This window comes from Lampetra fluviatilis, chromosome 42, assembly GCF_964198595.1.
Source record: "Lampetra fluviatilis chromosome 42, kcLamFluv1.1, whole genome shotgun sequence".
Taxonomy (NCBI): Eukaryota; Metazoa; Chordata; class Hyperoartia; order Petromyzontiformes; family Petromyzontidae; genus Lampetra; species Lampetra fluviatilis.
The window spans coordinates 420822-435991 of NC_136316.1; the positions used below are offsets into that span (position 1 = coordinate 420822).

The following is a 15170-nucleotide window of genomic DNA, read 5'->3' on the forward strand; positions in this document are numbered from 1 at the left end:
CGTGCGGTCTATGCTACGCGATTTCACTTTGTGCCCCTTTCTTTGTAAATAAAACCTTTAAGCAAAATTGTTTTCATAGAAGGTAAAGGCGCAGCTTTGCAATTGCTTGCCCACGTCACTGCTGGCAGGGGAAGCTCTCTAACCGAGATGACCTTTCGAGGTAGCTCGACGTATTCCATGCTGGCCAGACCAGAGTACCTGCACTTTACCCCAAGCACACGACCTGCAGATCCATTGCGTACAGCACTCAATTATACTGATGGGTGGACGCGGCAAATGGCAAGGCGAGGTTTAGAAAACTCGCCCATTGTTTCAACTGCCACGCCAGGAGATCGAACCGACGTCTGGATTGCAAGTCCAGTGTGCTAATCATGAAACCTCAACAGCATCACATTGTTCTTCTTTCGAACAGGGTGTAGCCAACCGTGTTAATCAGATGTGCAGAAAGGAGTTCTAAAAAAGCTTCAAATCTATATTTAAAAGTGCATATCCCCAGTGCCTAAAATCGGAAGAGCGTCCCAGACGGCCGCAGAAGCGCATCTGAAAGTGCGAGACGCAGCGACCGTCATTGTTTAATAGTGAGCCGAAAGCCGCTGCGAATATGACCAAAATGTTCATCACGGTTTTTGCTCTGACGAGATCAGCAAGATATTGTGGTTCATTTGTGCAATGTGTAATGAGCGCGACCTTATATAAAATGAGCGCGGCCTTATGAGCGTAGCATGTTTTTTTATTAATACAATATGCAAATAATGTTGACTTAGGATAATGCAGACAACAAATTGTAAAAATTAGAATACCAGATATTTAAACGATACAAAAAGTGTTTAACCCAATAACATTATTGAATCATCCGCATGAGGTCAATCGTTTTTTACCCCTAGTGTTTTAATTAACGTTTCACAAACTTACACTCTAAAAAAACTCACAACAATTCAAGTAACGTCACATTTAAACTCTTTATTGAAGTGTTTTTTTCTCAGAAGTTACAATAAAAGTGGGTTCCTATCTCTAACCATGAAACTGTCACTACAAGTTTACATTACATCAGAATCCACACGCTAGCTCAACGAATGCCACTTTCTTTTTCGTATCTCGTGGCCTAGCCTTGCCTGTGGCCCGATGATAAAAAAAGAATAAAAAATTATAATACAAAAACAAAAAAAACTATGCTTGAGTCTGTCTTGCGCGCTTATGCCAGAAAATAAATACAATGAAGGGTGATCTATAATTAAATGGTTCGCGACTGAAATGAATGTAAACTGGGGGCGGGGTAGAGGTTGCTTCCGATACATTAATTTTCACCTCTAGCAGTTTCCGCAACAATTAATCGATTTCATAACTGTAGCTGCATGAGCTTTTAAATACGCAAGTTTCAATACTCAAAAAGGTGGTCACAGCGTAGAAAACACGTCAGCATAACTGCCCAAAAAATGCTTGCCGACTGAAACGCGGCAAGATCTCTTCGTCACCCAATTTTGGAAAAATAACATAACAATGATAAAATAATAATCGCAAAAACCAAACGGCTGCCGGAATTTTATTTATGATTCCCCCCCCCCCGTATCAATCGATTAATTGGTGCCATCAAATAAAGAGTCTTCCACCGATCTTCAAAAGGGGAATTTAGCGCGAGTGTGATCGAAACTAGCTCGGGGCTTTAGCTAACACAGGGCCCTTTCACTGAAGAGCAAGAACAGCAAAGTTCTGGTGTTCTCCATCAGGACACCTGCAAAGAGAGAAGACTCAAGACAAGGTAAGAGACGGCAAATCATCTCACAACCAGCCTGCGTGCAGCACAACGCTTTCAACAAACTAGAAAAAAATCCACGAAATGGTGTACATGTCATTATCTTAACATTGTTGTTCTTGTTAACTTTACAATTTTTTGTTTTTTTTTTAAATAATTAGTAACAAAAACCCCAACATTGCCCCACGAAAAATTCACTTTGTATTTTTTTCTTTTCTTCCTTTTCTCTTCTCTTTTTTTCCTTTTTTTTCTTTTTTGTTTTTTTTTGTGTTTGGCTTTTTTGTTTTTTTGTTTTTAAATCCATCTTAGTAAGGTGAAAACCATGTGCTCGCTCTACCCCGGCCCCTAAAAAAAGAGAGAGTTACAAGAGACAGGTCATGACAAAATCACAGAGAGGGAGTGAACGCAATAAAAAAACAAGACCCAAAAAATAGTAACAACACTCTCAAGCAACATCAATGCTACTAACATCCACCACGCCAACATCACAAAGGACACTCGCGAGCGCAATATTCATTCACGCTCCCTAGGGTTAATTTTGGTTTTAGCACGTTAATTAAATGCAAAACAATACAAATATACATAGGCAATAATGCATATTATTATGAAGTTTAGTCAAACATGTAAGGCTTTCATCCATCAGTGGATTGACAAAAGGGCTATTTTTTTTGTAATGCTTCGTCATGTGACCAAGCACCTTTCATTATACGGCGTTGATTAAACTTTTGCAAGGCAATCTGTTACAAAAATTTAACCGGATTTAATGGAAGCAATGCCTTTTGGAAACAATTAACAACCCTAATCCTTTCACGCCAACTAAATTCTCCAACTTACAACGTGAGTGCGGATGAGCAGTTGAAAAGTATAAATCATTGTATCCTCTGTAAACAGAGACTTTGTTGATGACAAAATCAAAATTTTGAAATCAACAACACACACAAACTATTAAGCAACGTTGCACATGTATAAATAATTGGTGATGATTGCATCCCTTCATATGGAAAACAGCAAGCCAACAGTGGTGGCATCAAATGGCACCATACACAGGAATGCGGCATATCCACCCACTGTCTGGAGACACTCATGGGGACAGGCAATACCCTATTGAAACACTTTGCTTGAGGAGTGACTGTCTGGCCAGTGATAATGTCTCCTTTTAGCTAAACATGTTATAGCAGATGATACTGTTAGCACGCATCTATTTAGGTCAACACAGAAGAATAGTGGATAGCACCACACCCAAGCTCCCTTTATAAACTGCCGATGACCACTCAACAAGCACTAAATTCAGGCAGAGTTGAGATCTCGGGAAAGGCCAGCGAACAATCCCTAGAGTTTAATTGCCAGATGTCAAACCCACGTTTCTGGGATATTAATGCAGTCAACCCTTGCACAACACTGCCACTCCTCATGCACAATTACTCTCCAAAACCCCAAATTCGTGCCCTGGAAATAGAAAAACTTCAAAAACCTATCTGCTCAAAAAAGGTATATGCCTAACAGCCTATGTATAATGTATCATTAAGGATAAAAGTTAACTTCTACATTCGAAACTAACACTATCTTAAAAAGAACAATTATATACCATTCAAGATAGTATTACACTTTTAATGGCCAGCATTAAACAATTGTGTGGTCCATAAAGGACCAAAGTGGTTATTTATTTAATTAAAAGCATAAAGCTACAGTTTATCACAATATCTCTCCCCCAAATTGCCACGAGTAGGTGAATTTATATATAACGTGACAGCCTAAAGGTAACAAGAGAAGTTTTCATAAAAGCCTCACAAATTAACAGATCTCCAAGTCAAACCAAGTAAACTATCCCAAAAAAAGAAATACCATGAGATTGTGGAGATATTAGTGACTTACTAAGTGTTCAAATAACACACAATTGCAATATAGAAAACTCGGCAAAATCGCCTAACAGTGCAGCAATGTAAAGATGCTCCAACCTTCACAGTTTTACAGGTGTGGTCAAGTGCCTGGGCTTCAATTTCATAAATGGAAGTGGAATTAAAAATGTCCAGTATGTTTTGCCAGTGGCTCCTTTCCGTAAACGTCACTCAGCACTTATGACTGAGAACAATTCTGGTGTCAGGCAGATGCAAAAGCGTACCATTTCTAACAAGTGTTTATAAAACACACGGTGGTCAAAATCCCACAAGAATTGCACATAATGGGTTGCCATGATCTCCGCAAACGACTCTAGCGACCCAGCCTTCAGGTGCGGAATGCCAAAAGTCTCCACATGGAATTGCATCTCAAGCATAAAAAAATAGCTGGGGGTGGGAGGCAGGATCACTTCAGATATCATATGCCACTGATATTAGCCATGACCTGGAACTGAACTCAGGCTAAATTAAGTTTTCACTTGCAATTGGGTGTTAACTGTGGTTGAGAAACAGGTTTATGGTGCAGTTCGTCAGCCACTAACCACTGCTTTAAACTACCAATGGAATATTCCCCCTTGTTTGAAGAGCCATTGCCCTACACTATCATTTTCTTTAATTCAGGGCAATGATTGTTACTTTAGAATTACATTTTTCTTCCAAATTGAATTCCCACTGTGCTGTTAGAATCGTTCTGGGACGAAGACATTTCCACCTGAAACTCTCACAGTGAGCAGTGTCGTGTCACCTTGCGTCAGACAATGGCCCCCAACAGACAACGGCACAGAACTACTTCTGAAGTCACTTTGATAGCCACTTATCCACACAAAAAAAGCCACAAGGCAGTGTTAACAAAGGCCGTGGTGAGGCGTTTTATTCCCTCTCTGCAAACAAATATATGATAAATTGGCTGCGATCAAATTACATTATTTAATTTACAAGACATGTGGTGAAGTATTGTTTAAATATCCATCACAGCCAGCAAGGCGTGGGGGGAGGCCTTCATCCAGCAGTGGACTGACAAAAACAAGCTGTACATGTAAAAGGGATGAAACGATTTCTCTCCCATCAAGATTTGTTTAACTGCCATGATTTGAGAACACCAATTGATTCGAGAATGGATTATTATTTTAATCTTATTTTTTCCATTTTATCGATTTCGATTGAACTGTCTGGGTTTGACGAGACCATAATGGATTTTTTTTTATCAATGCCCACAAGTCTAAAATAATCCATTCATATGCACACAATTCATCGCACAAATTGTGAGCATAAAGTCTAATGAAATTCACCAACCTTTACATACCGAGCGATTACAGGAGCATCCACCACAAAAGTGAAAGTTCCGTAAACAAACTCCAATTATGGCTTGCACGATAAACTTTTGGCCTACCCAGCACGGCGACAACAGCCCATACCGGCTGAGACCTTTGGGGGGACAGAGGGATGGTGTGTGCGTGCGTTTCACCGGTGCAGCGGGTCCCCTACCTGAAAGCTCGTCCTCGCGGGCGGGAAATATACCCGCCACCGCCGCCACCGTAGAAGCGGCTGCCACCACCCCGCGGCGCGAACCCGGCACGTCCTCCCCGACCGCCTCGGAACCGCGGGAAGCCCCGATCTGTGCTGCTGATGCCAGGTCGGTTGGTGCGCTTGGGCAGGACCTGTGGTGGGTGCAGAGAAGTAAAAGGAAACCCGAGTGGTTATTACGGCAGTGCCACAGGTGCGGAATTAAACCGCTATTATGTTTCAGGGTCACAATAAAATGAAAGAATAAATTCCTTTTCATCCAATTTATTCCGACTCACCGATTCATATATCCGTATGGCAGGAATGGTATATATCTTGCTTACATTTAAGTCTTACCATTCAATACATGCATAATTTTAGAAAATTAAGCATTACATGCTTAATTGCTATCACTCAAAAAATGGACATGATGTTATGGTCATGCAATGCAGCAACAGTTAGAAGAGTAAAAATACATTGCTGTGCTGTACTTTCTCTCCCTCTATTCCCCACCTTCACCAACCTGCACCAATCGGCATGGTGAAATTATGATCAAATAACCCCCATTGGCTCTGTATGGTGTGGGGAGGCCCTCATCTAATGGAGGATTACCACAAGGGCTGTAAATGTATGTGAGAAATTAACAAGTCCCATGAGGCATTGTGGTCTTCCAAAGCGGACCACAAAGGGCAAAGTGGCCTGGTATAATCATAGACAGCGTGCGAGTTTAAAACGCCCTCACCTTTATCTGTCTGCCACGGAAGAGAGAATCATCGAGCGCCATGGCTGTACGAATTGACTCTTTCTCCGAGAACTCAATGTACGCAAACCTGCGGGGAGCACACGGTAATTACTTCACTGACCAAGACATTTCATTCACCGTGTTTTTAAGTTCTGAAGGTTGTACCATGGGCTGGTAAAAGCATTCATTAAGGTGAAATGGTAAAGTCACATCATAATAAGGTCCCGTAAATGCAATTACTCGCAGTAGGGGGCGAGGCCACTTACACGTCTACCCCATTTGTACATCTTAAGATGAGATCGCATTTATCTAGGTGTCGATGTGCATGTCTGTATTCTTGCAGTATTTGAGGCAAGGGTTGGCCAGGAAATGGCAGTGTAGCAAATTCATCCTTGAATCTATCTGTGCAGACCCTTTCAGTGCCCACTATGCGTGGGCACTCCAGGTTCCTCCCACATGTATATGAATCAGATCGTCCAATTAACCCAGTTCAGGATTCTGCTAAAAACTAGGATAAAGGGTATTCATGTTTTATTAATCCAAAAAGAAAACCGTAAGCAGGCTTGGGGAGGATGTTACAAGAATGACAGGTTGGCAGTGAAAGGAGGAAATGTGCCTGACAGAATGTCCACCAAAGACCGAAAGCGATAACATCAACTAGTGTACAGGTTTTGACGGTGATAATGAAATATAAACAGTGCTCCGTGTTCAAACAAGTCTCATGTGGTAGTAATGTCTCGTGGTGGTTGGTGGTTGTGGTGCGAGGCTCGGCGTACCCTTTGGGGTGTCCGGTGAACTTGTCGCACAGGATGGTGACGCGGTTCACGGAGCCACAGCCGTGGAAGTGCGCCTCCAACTCCTCTGCTGTGGCATGGTAATCCACCTGGGAGGTCCGGACGGTGTAGGGCGGCATACATTGTCAACCTCACCACACGGACAACAACAGGTGATCCACTGATACAGGGGTCGGCAACCTTTCAAAGAAGGAGCCACGACCCATTGTGTCGTAAAAGCGGGGACCGCCTGTACTACATGTTACAGTGTAAAGGATTTAATAAAGTAAATTCAGTTTTGGAAAAGAACGACTGCCTGTCAAAGGACAGCCAAAGAGCCGCATGTGGCTCCGGACGTGCAGGTTGTAGACCCCTGCATTCATATATTTAAAGAAAGCATTAGCAAGTGATGAAGATGCACATATTATAAAAATCTGCACGTTAACCATTAATGCCGATTTGAATGGAAAGATATACAAATCTACAAGTTTGGGCAAAGGGAATTGTCAGAAAAAATTTAACCAACTCACATATTGATATTGCATTTTAAACTGCGATGCCCTAATTACTGATGAACATATGAATGGTTCCGAGTTAATACATTACATTTTCTGTCATTAATGTATTTTGAGTACCAAAAAACTGAGCCAAAGATGGCTATATTGGCTGGAAGAGTAATAATACATTTGATTTAAGCCACATTTTTTGTGTTAAGTAAACTATTTGATGAGAATTAACCACTAAAACATGCATCTTATTTTTTTATTCTGCAGCACTTACACCATGGCTTTAAATAAGTATCAGTGTTTAATACTCACCTGACACTTTAATAAATATATAAATCTATTTAAATCCTGATAAGAGGCAATTTAGAAGTAAAAGTGTATCCTTGCTCATTTGAGTTGTCATCCCTGAATAACATAAATGGCAGGGCCTATTTCCGTGTAGTCACAATATACCGTTTCAAAAACCCTCCATTATGGAAAAAACAAATGTGGGCAATGGCTGTTGATTAAAGCTGCCAAAAAATAAGCCTAAGTGTCCACATGGTCAAACAAGCATTAGGGTGATGCTCATCTTCATTGGTAGAAATTCCACATTTCCATGGTGCGTACCAGTCTCAACAGGATGCCCTCTGTTGAGCGTCTAAATTAGAATGCGCCTCAAGCTGCCACACAAACGGTGAGCGCATTTATTTTATATTCACTGTTGCCTCGTGATCAGAATTAATACTTCACATCAACTGTCATCAGTCGAACGAGATTCCATAAGTTGATCATCATTTCACGAGGCAACATGTATTTTAGAGGAAAATAGAGACTGAAAATTGTAATAATATATAAACCTTATATAATATCTCGTCACACACAGCTTTCTTTGCCCACTACAGTAATTTTTGTTTCTTGCTGTGGTTGTCCCACCTGATGACGGAAGCTTGTGTTGCTTCCGAAACGTCGTGATTTAACTTAGTTATATATTATTTTTATACCTACGTGACTTTACCGACAGAACCAAAGAGTATCTATAAATATATATAAATCCAAGTAAGGGCCCATTCAGAAGGGAGTAAAAGAGTCTTCCTTGCTCCAACAAGCAATGAACAATTTGCTCATGTTAGTTGTCAGCCCTCAACGACCTACAATGGAAAGGGAAGTATCAATCAGAGAACCAATTTGCAAGCTTCTCAATGTGAACCACTGGCGACGTCCCACAAAGAGGTATTCTCTTGGCCCCATAGAGACGATGGGCTATGTCGACCCAGCCGAGAATTTGAGCTCACAACCATCAGATTAAGAGTAAAAGTGCTGTCGCTAAACTTTAAAATCTAATTTTACCATGGCTGATATCCCTACCCAAATCTGCTTGGTATTTTGGGCCTTGCAGAGCAACTGCAATGAGGAAAAAAAAAATCGCAAATGGTGCTGGCTCAGAGCTGACGTGGCCTCCTAGCACCTGCATTATTGATGTTATTGACAGCTGCACGTCTACTTAGAACCTCCAGGCTGTCTCCCCGGAAAAGAATCTGTTAAAAGGAAAGTCATGGAGACCCACGTACGTTTCCCACATAGATGGACCGTGCATCTGCCTCCATCTTCTCTTCAAACGACATGATCATGGGTCCCGCTGTGGAGAGAGGCTGAGAGTGAGAAGCAGCACAAGCAGACTACGAAGCCACTCGGTCACATTCATGAGCACCTTTGGGCAAAGTCAGTTTTGCATAGACCCACATTCTTACAGTAAAAAAATATAAGCAGAACTATGTTTTATGTCTTTACAAAGTAATTTTTTATGACAAGCTAAAAATGCATTTTCCCATCTCTGGCATTGTTCCTCGGGATCAGAAATATTAATTATCATCAACTGTTTCAGTCGAACGAGATTCCAAAAGTTGATCATCACGTCACGAGGAAGCATGCATGTTCGAGCGAGAAGTATTCAAAACTACAATTTTAAAAATAACTTTACTTTGCACTCAAAAGAGTCTCTCTGCTCAAGCGAGCACGTGGCAGAGTTCATCTCTACTGGCGTGACAAGATGAGAGACAGTGGTCTAAATACCACATTCTTATTGAAGATGTCAGTCTATCCAACAACCACTACTGGACTAGTTAACTACAGCAGGAGCGACCATTAGATTAAGCTAAATGCTACAAATTCGAATTTGTCCAAGACCTTTCAAATTTGTATTGACAATTACAGTTGATAGTTTCGGAGTGTGACTGGGGCTGACGTTAATACTTCATGTGAATTAAACCGGTACCTGCAGGGGGGCTGAGGTTCATCTGTTTCTCCACTTCATTCTGCATAGCCTTCAGCTTCTCAGCCTCCTCCTCCATCTCGCGGACTCGTGCTTTAATCGCTTCCAGCTCCTACATGCACACACCCGGACGCACGCATACACACACACAGCAACACAAAAAGCACACCCACACACACGCAAACACAAGGCGCAGGCACAAACACTCCCACTGGTTATGCACGTGCACCCATATCGCCGTCGCCTTCCGGACCAAAGGAGACAATGGTCAATGTATATATTTTTTTTATGCTTCCGACAATTTCTTGACGCATATGAAAATCTGTCACAACAGTTCAACGATAAATACAGACTATGGCCAATCATGGGGGAGTCCTCTAGCCATCAGCTCGAAGAGCAATGAGCCTAGGATGCAAGGCACAATCGACTATCGTATAAGCAGAGCCAAAAAAATTGCTTTTACAAGCACATTATGCACTGCGCCGCATCTCAGGATGTGTTTGCCCCGTCACTTTAAAGACAATACAGATGTCAAGTTCTGCCAGGAGCAATGTAAAAAAAGGAAAATAGAAAAACATATTTAATAGTTTTGAGACCATTGGGCATTTGAAATGCTCCATTCAAGCAACATGACATTTATCTGTTATTCAATTAGATTGTTCGTCTTAATTTTCAGTCCTTTTGCCATTTCCCACTTTAGAACCTTCAGAACATATGGTAAATGTTCACCTTCAGATTGACCTGTTTCAATTGCAACAAAATCTGACATATCGTGGCATTGTAATAAAATTCACCTACCTTAGCAAACATCCTATAAATAAATCACGAGGAAATTCTAGCTGTTTAAAAAAAAATGGGCTCTGCGAGCAGTGTGTAAAATTTAAGTCAAGAGCCATTATATAAATTGCTTAATTTTCTGCCAATATTTGCAGATAACAAAACTGGCAGAAAACAGTTGCGTTTCAGCTGCCTTTCCTGCCAAGCAGTACAAACTTAGTTTCCATCAATGTGTAATTAGCTCCGGAATGCAAGCAGGTGGAGAAAATAATCTTATTTTAAACGGAGACTGAGACGTAAGAAAATACACGATTTTTTGTTTAAAAGTATGCGTCAAACCTTCAGCAATACTGCCACGTCGTTAAACCCTGCCTCCAGCAACTAAGTTTCAATATACAAACTAGCTATTTGTGAATTTACTTATTAATACGAGACAATTGGGAACTGTAAGTTATTGAAAAACTTGCAAGTCCAACATTGATTTGGCCAGGTGAAATAAATTCCTTCAAGAGCAGAAAGGCCTCATTCCTGGCACCTTTGACCCAAGGCTTGAGGCATGATGATCAGCAGCAACCAGCTCAATCAATCACTTCTCCATGCCAGCAATGTATGCAGTGTTATGAAACATGCATGTACTTTGAATACGTTTGTGTGTGGACTTAAAATGTCTTGGCCATAACATTGTTCAACAAGGTGTGCTTAGTAGAAGTCTGACTCATTACTGTAGTCAGAATCGACTCTTTCAAGACTAGTTTAATGGCAATCCAACAACCATATGGTGCAGACAACAAAATTATAAGAGTTGTCACTTTCTTTTTGCTAAACACCAGTGAAAGTGTCTCCATGCTCAACGAGTGTTGGGCAATGCTCATCTCCATCGGCAGTCTCGATTGTAGAATTCCCAAGTTTCCATGGTGGGAACCAGTCCATCCCTATAGGATGCCCTCTTGATTTCACATTAAGTGGTTCATGATTTATATTATTTAGATTTATATAGCGTATGAGACAGCACTGCAAGCTCCTGCACAGAAACGGTGAGCGTGTTTTAATTTATATTGACAATTGCCTCATGATCAGAAATCTTACTTCACATCAAGTATCATCAGTCGAACGAGATTCCATAAGTTCATCATCATCTCATGAGGAGTCGCCTATTGTAAACCAAAAATATTAACTGAAAATTGTAATGCAACAAATGTCATTCAATTGGGCTACTGCTATCACTGTAGCCAACCATGTCACATTGTAGCAAAGGGGCTGGCTCACAGGCAGAAGGTTGCATGTTCAAACCTAGGGGTCGATTCACCCAATCACTGAAGCTGATCGACAAGAGTACCACTTAGTGGGAATGCAAGAGAGGTTCTACGAATCAACTTGTGCCGTCACTGAAATGTGCCATTTTCACCACTGGGACCGACAAAGAGATGTTTGAGCTTGGAGACACTTTGACTTGAATGTAATGACGTGTTCTGCGGAAAGGGGGCAGACAAGTTTGATTATTTATACCATCTTTACATGTTATATATTTTTAAATTTTCCATTCACTATGCTCTAACACACAACAATTTCGTAATAATGCATGTTGAGACCAATGGCTGGTAGTATAGAAATGTAAGATGTTATCACTGAATTATATTACAATTCACAAACCTGTACTAATTCACTGGTCAATGAATGTCTAAACCACAGCCATTACTCTCTTAGAGAATCCTGTACAACTAGCCACAGGGCTTCTTGAATCATGGTGCCAAAAGTTAGCCATCTACACTAATGGGGAAGGCCCAATTCAAGTGAATAGTATACAGCTCTCAGCGCCTGCCAATTACTCTTAGTAACCTCAACCTATCAAAAAGGGCCCCCTTGCAAGAGAAGTGATGAATCTTAAAGGACTCCCACCAACTGAACAACCAATATTGTAAAGTCATGAATCTCAACGGTTTCCCCAGTTGTAGAGGGCATACCAATTGAATCCGCGTGAATAAGAACTTAAGATATAGCTAAGCCCAACATCCTTCCGCCCTCTTACGCATGGATTTTTAAAGGCAAAGTCTATTAAGTTATTTTATGAGAGTCTGAAAACAAGTTGGAATTTTTTCATTATTTCACAGCAGCCAAATACACAGCGGATAACAGCAGTTAACCCCGTGGACATGATGCAATGAGTGGGTTACCACAGGAAATGACAACTGAAAAGCGTTAACGAATATCAGTGATGTCTTAAAACTACTTACAAAAATATTACTTAATGCAATTAATCTCAATATGCATCACTCGGTTAAATAAGAGTCAATGCAGTGAGAAAACTGGACAAATATAATCTGAATGGGGTCTCGCATCACTAAAGGAGAACATGACCGGATTCAGAATATTTATCCTGGAAAAATCCGACGAGCTGCGAAGGCTTTCTTACAAACGTCCATGAATTGCATCCGAATCGTGCCTCGACGGTTCAATAAAGGCGGCAAAGCTCATGGCACACGTATGGTACCGACACACGTACATGAACAGATTTAAGTGAATCAGGCAACGACCAGTGCCGCACATTGGGTCGCTAAACAATGCACAAACGTGTACTCACTGTACGAACACGCCGAGGTGTATGTACGCACAAGACAAAGATCATTGCATCGCCAGGAAAACAATGGGAGCAAGACCTGTTAAGTGGGCAACTGCTAGATTATTGCTAAAATACAAAGTGTGCACATACAAATGCATGCGTACATAAACATGTAGGCGCAACCACACGTACACACGCGCACATGCGCATACTAATTACACAAAACACATTCCTTATATCCCACACTGGCCTCCATAATCAATCATTCGCTCGCAGACGAAAATCCTGTTGATGCACATCTGTCTCCATTATGTTAAATGACGGCTTGGCTTTTCGGCCCCTTAATTTTTCATCTTTCACGAATTTTCTGCCTTTGGCGCCCCTTAAGTTCATTCATTCTCTGCACGAGCCCCGGCTCCATTGTTCAACATTAAAACCACACACACCTTGCGCTACGCCCAGCGACACGCCGCCTAGTTAACAGTAGATTACAACAAAGCAATTATGTACACAGGGTAAATAAACGCGATTAAAATCGTAAATTTAGAATCGCACGAGGCGTCGGCCTACACGTCACGCGTGCACAGAGAAGCCTGGCCTCCGCCTAGGCGAGGGGCCTACTTTAGTAGCGCAAAGGAGGTGAATGCGCGCCAAAAAATAATCCCCTCGTCCATTTCTTCCGCTCGCCTTCAACTTTTTTTTCCCTTTAAAAACTCACGGGGTCTTCTACGGTCGAGTCGTCCACTCCATCGGTCGCGCCATCCGTCGAGTCGTCCATCACGGGCTGGCTCTCACCCTCCTCGTGCCCGTACAGAGACTCTTCACCACCGTTGTCGTAATCTGCGTCCGCCATGGTGGCGCCTCTGCAGTCCGCGGCGCCCGACCCGGCGCTCCGTCTCCGCGCTCCGCGAGCGAGATGGGGCACGCCGCGCGAAAAGAACGCTCGCGCTGCACGGCGGAGCGCTTCGCGAGAGCCGCGGCCGGGGTTTCGGGGGCTGACGAGGCGGAGAAGCGCGCGGATGCGAGGGGATTTGCCGCACTTCTGCTCTTCCCTCAGCGGGGCCCGGAGCACCGGGTAGCCTGGGACCGTGATGACGTCACGAGAGGGGGCGTGGTTACTTTTCTACGACGTCACGCGAACGTTTCGGAATATTCGTGGTGGCGCGTGACGTCAACCCCCCTCGCGGATTTGTGAGCACGTCACATAGAGACTTGGTTACATGATGTCACGCAGGTTTGGAGAATTTGTATGCGAGAAGTCAAGTCTCTTACCTATATGTCAAGTGATATTTATTTTTTAACTGGTGACAGGGCTTTAAAAATACAAAGCAAAACATATAATTCAGCCACTGTCTATCCACTGCTGTATGAAGGCCTCCGCATTCTGTGACCATCACACACGGCCCAGAGCTCTTGTCATCTCCTGCTGTGGACATCCAATCTCGGACGTGCTGAATGGCTGCAATTCAGTCACCAGTCTCTTCTATCAGATGCGTCCGGCATTGATGTTCATGATTTGTGTCTGTTCCCTGAACCATATGTTAAAATCCCTACACGCATATCTATTCATATCTATATAAGACAGACAATCATAAAACAATCACTCAACACATTCGTCGACAATATTGTGGCTTAAAAATTAACACATCATAGTCGACGTTTCGGGTAACATCCCTTCATACAACATAATGAAACTCGCCTTTTGCCCGTCCAAGGAGGGGTGTATTTCAGTAAATTTGAAACTTGCAAGCGAAAAGCAGAACGCGACGTGATATTCATTGCATCAGTTCATGTGCAATTTGTAAGGCTGCGGTGACAGACTTATTTCATGTAAAGGTGATAATCCCTTGTTCATCACGACGTCCAATAGCGTGACGGAGACCGCGTGACGTCAGGGTTCTGCCTTTGTCGTGAGGGTTGTGAGTTGACGCCGAGGAGGGGGGAGGAGGCGCCTCGCCCCCCCATGTGGAGTGACGTCACCCGCTAATTATTATTAATGGGGGGGGGGTGTCCATTTGGAAGACGTCACCTGTTCATGAGTATTAATGAGGGGGGCTGGTCGACGTGGAGTGACGTCACGTGCGGGACACACAGACATTCTTGGCTCATTGTAATAAATAATATCGGTGTGGCCAAATAATTTGTTCAATTAGATGTTTAAGTTTTTTATGGGGTTTTTTATATTGAGGAATAAAGATGTGAATCTATACATAATTGTAGATTAGAAAAATATATAGTTTTGCATTGATGGTAGTTCTGCATCTTCTAATAATGGACGCCAGCGATTGCACTTAACAGAAAAAAAGGTTTATCGTCGTCAATATAGACAAAACCAAAACCAGTTTTTATTTTACCAGGTAAGGCTCACTGAGCCTTTTCACTCTTTTTCAGAAGCGACCTGGTCACAAATAATAGC

General features: G+C 42.3%; 1 protein-coding gene across 2 annotated transcripts; it reads right to left on the reverse strand.

Annotated features, from left to right (window-relative positions):
* Positions 1–945: 945 nt before the first annotated feature.
* Positions 946–13873, reverse strand: PABPN1 (poly(A) binding protein nuclear 1). Of its 2 annotated transcripts, none has more exons than XM_078875925.1 (7): positions 13473–13873; positions 9424–9532; positions 8720–8787; positions 6667–6773; positions 5891–5978; positions 5131–5303; positions 946–2095 (listed from the first exon to the last, which is right to left on the reverse strand). In XM_078875925.1, the coding sequence occupies exons 1-7, from the start codon at positions 13605–13607 to the stop codon at positions 2056–2058; spliced, it is 720 nt and encodes a 239-aa protein (XP_078732051.1). In that variant the 5' UTR covers positions 13608–13873; the 3' UTR covers positions 946–2055. The 2 variants fall into 2 exon arrangements, with proteins under 2 accessions (XP_078732051.1, XP_078732052.1); XM_078875926.1 differs by having other exon boundaries at positions 946–1729; positions 13473–13870.
* Positions 13874–15170: the final 1297 nt, after the last annotated feature.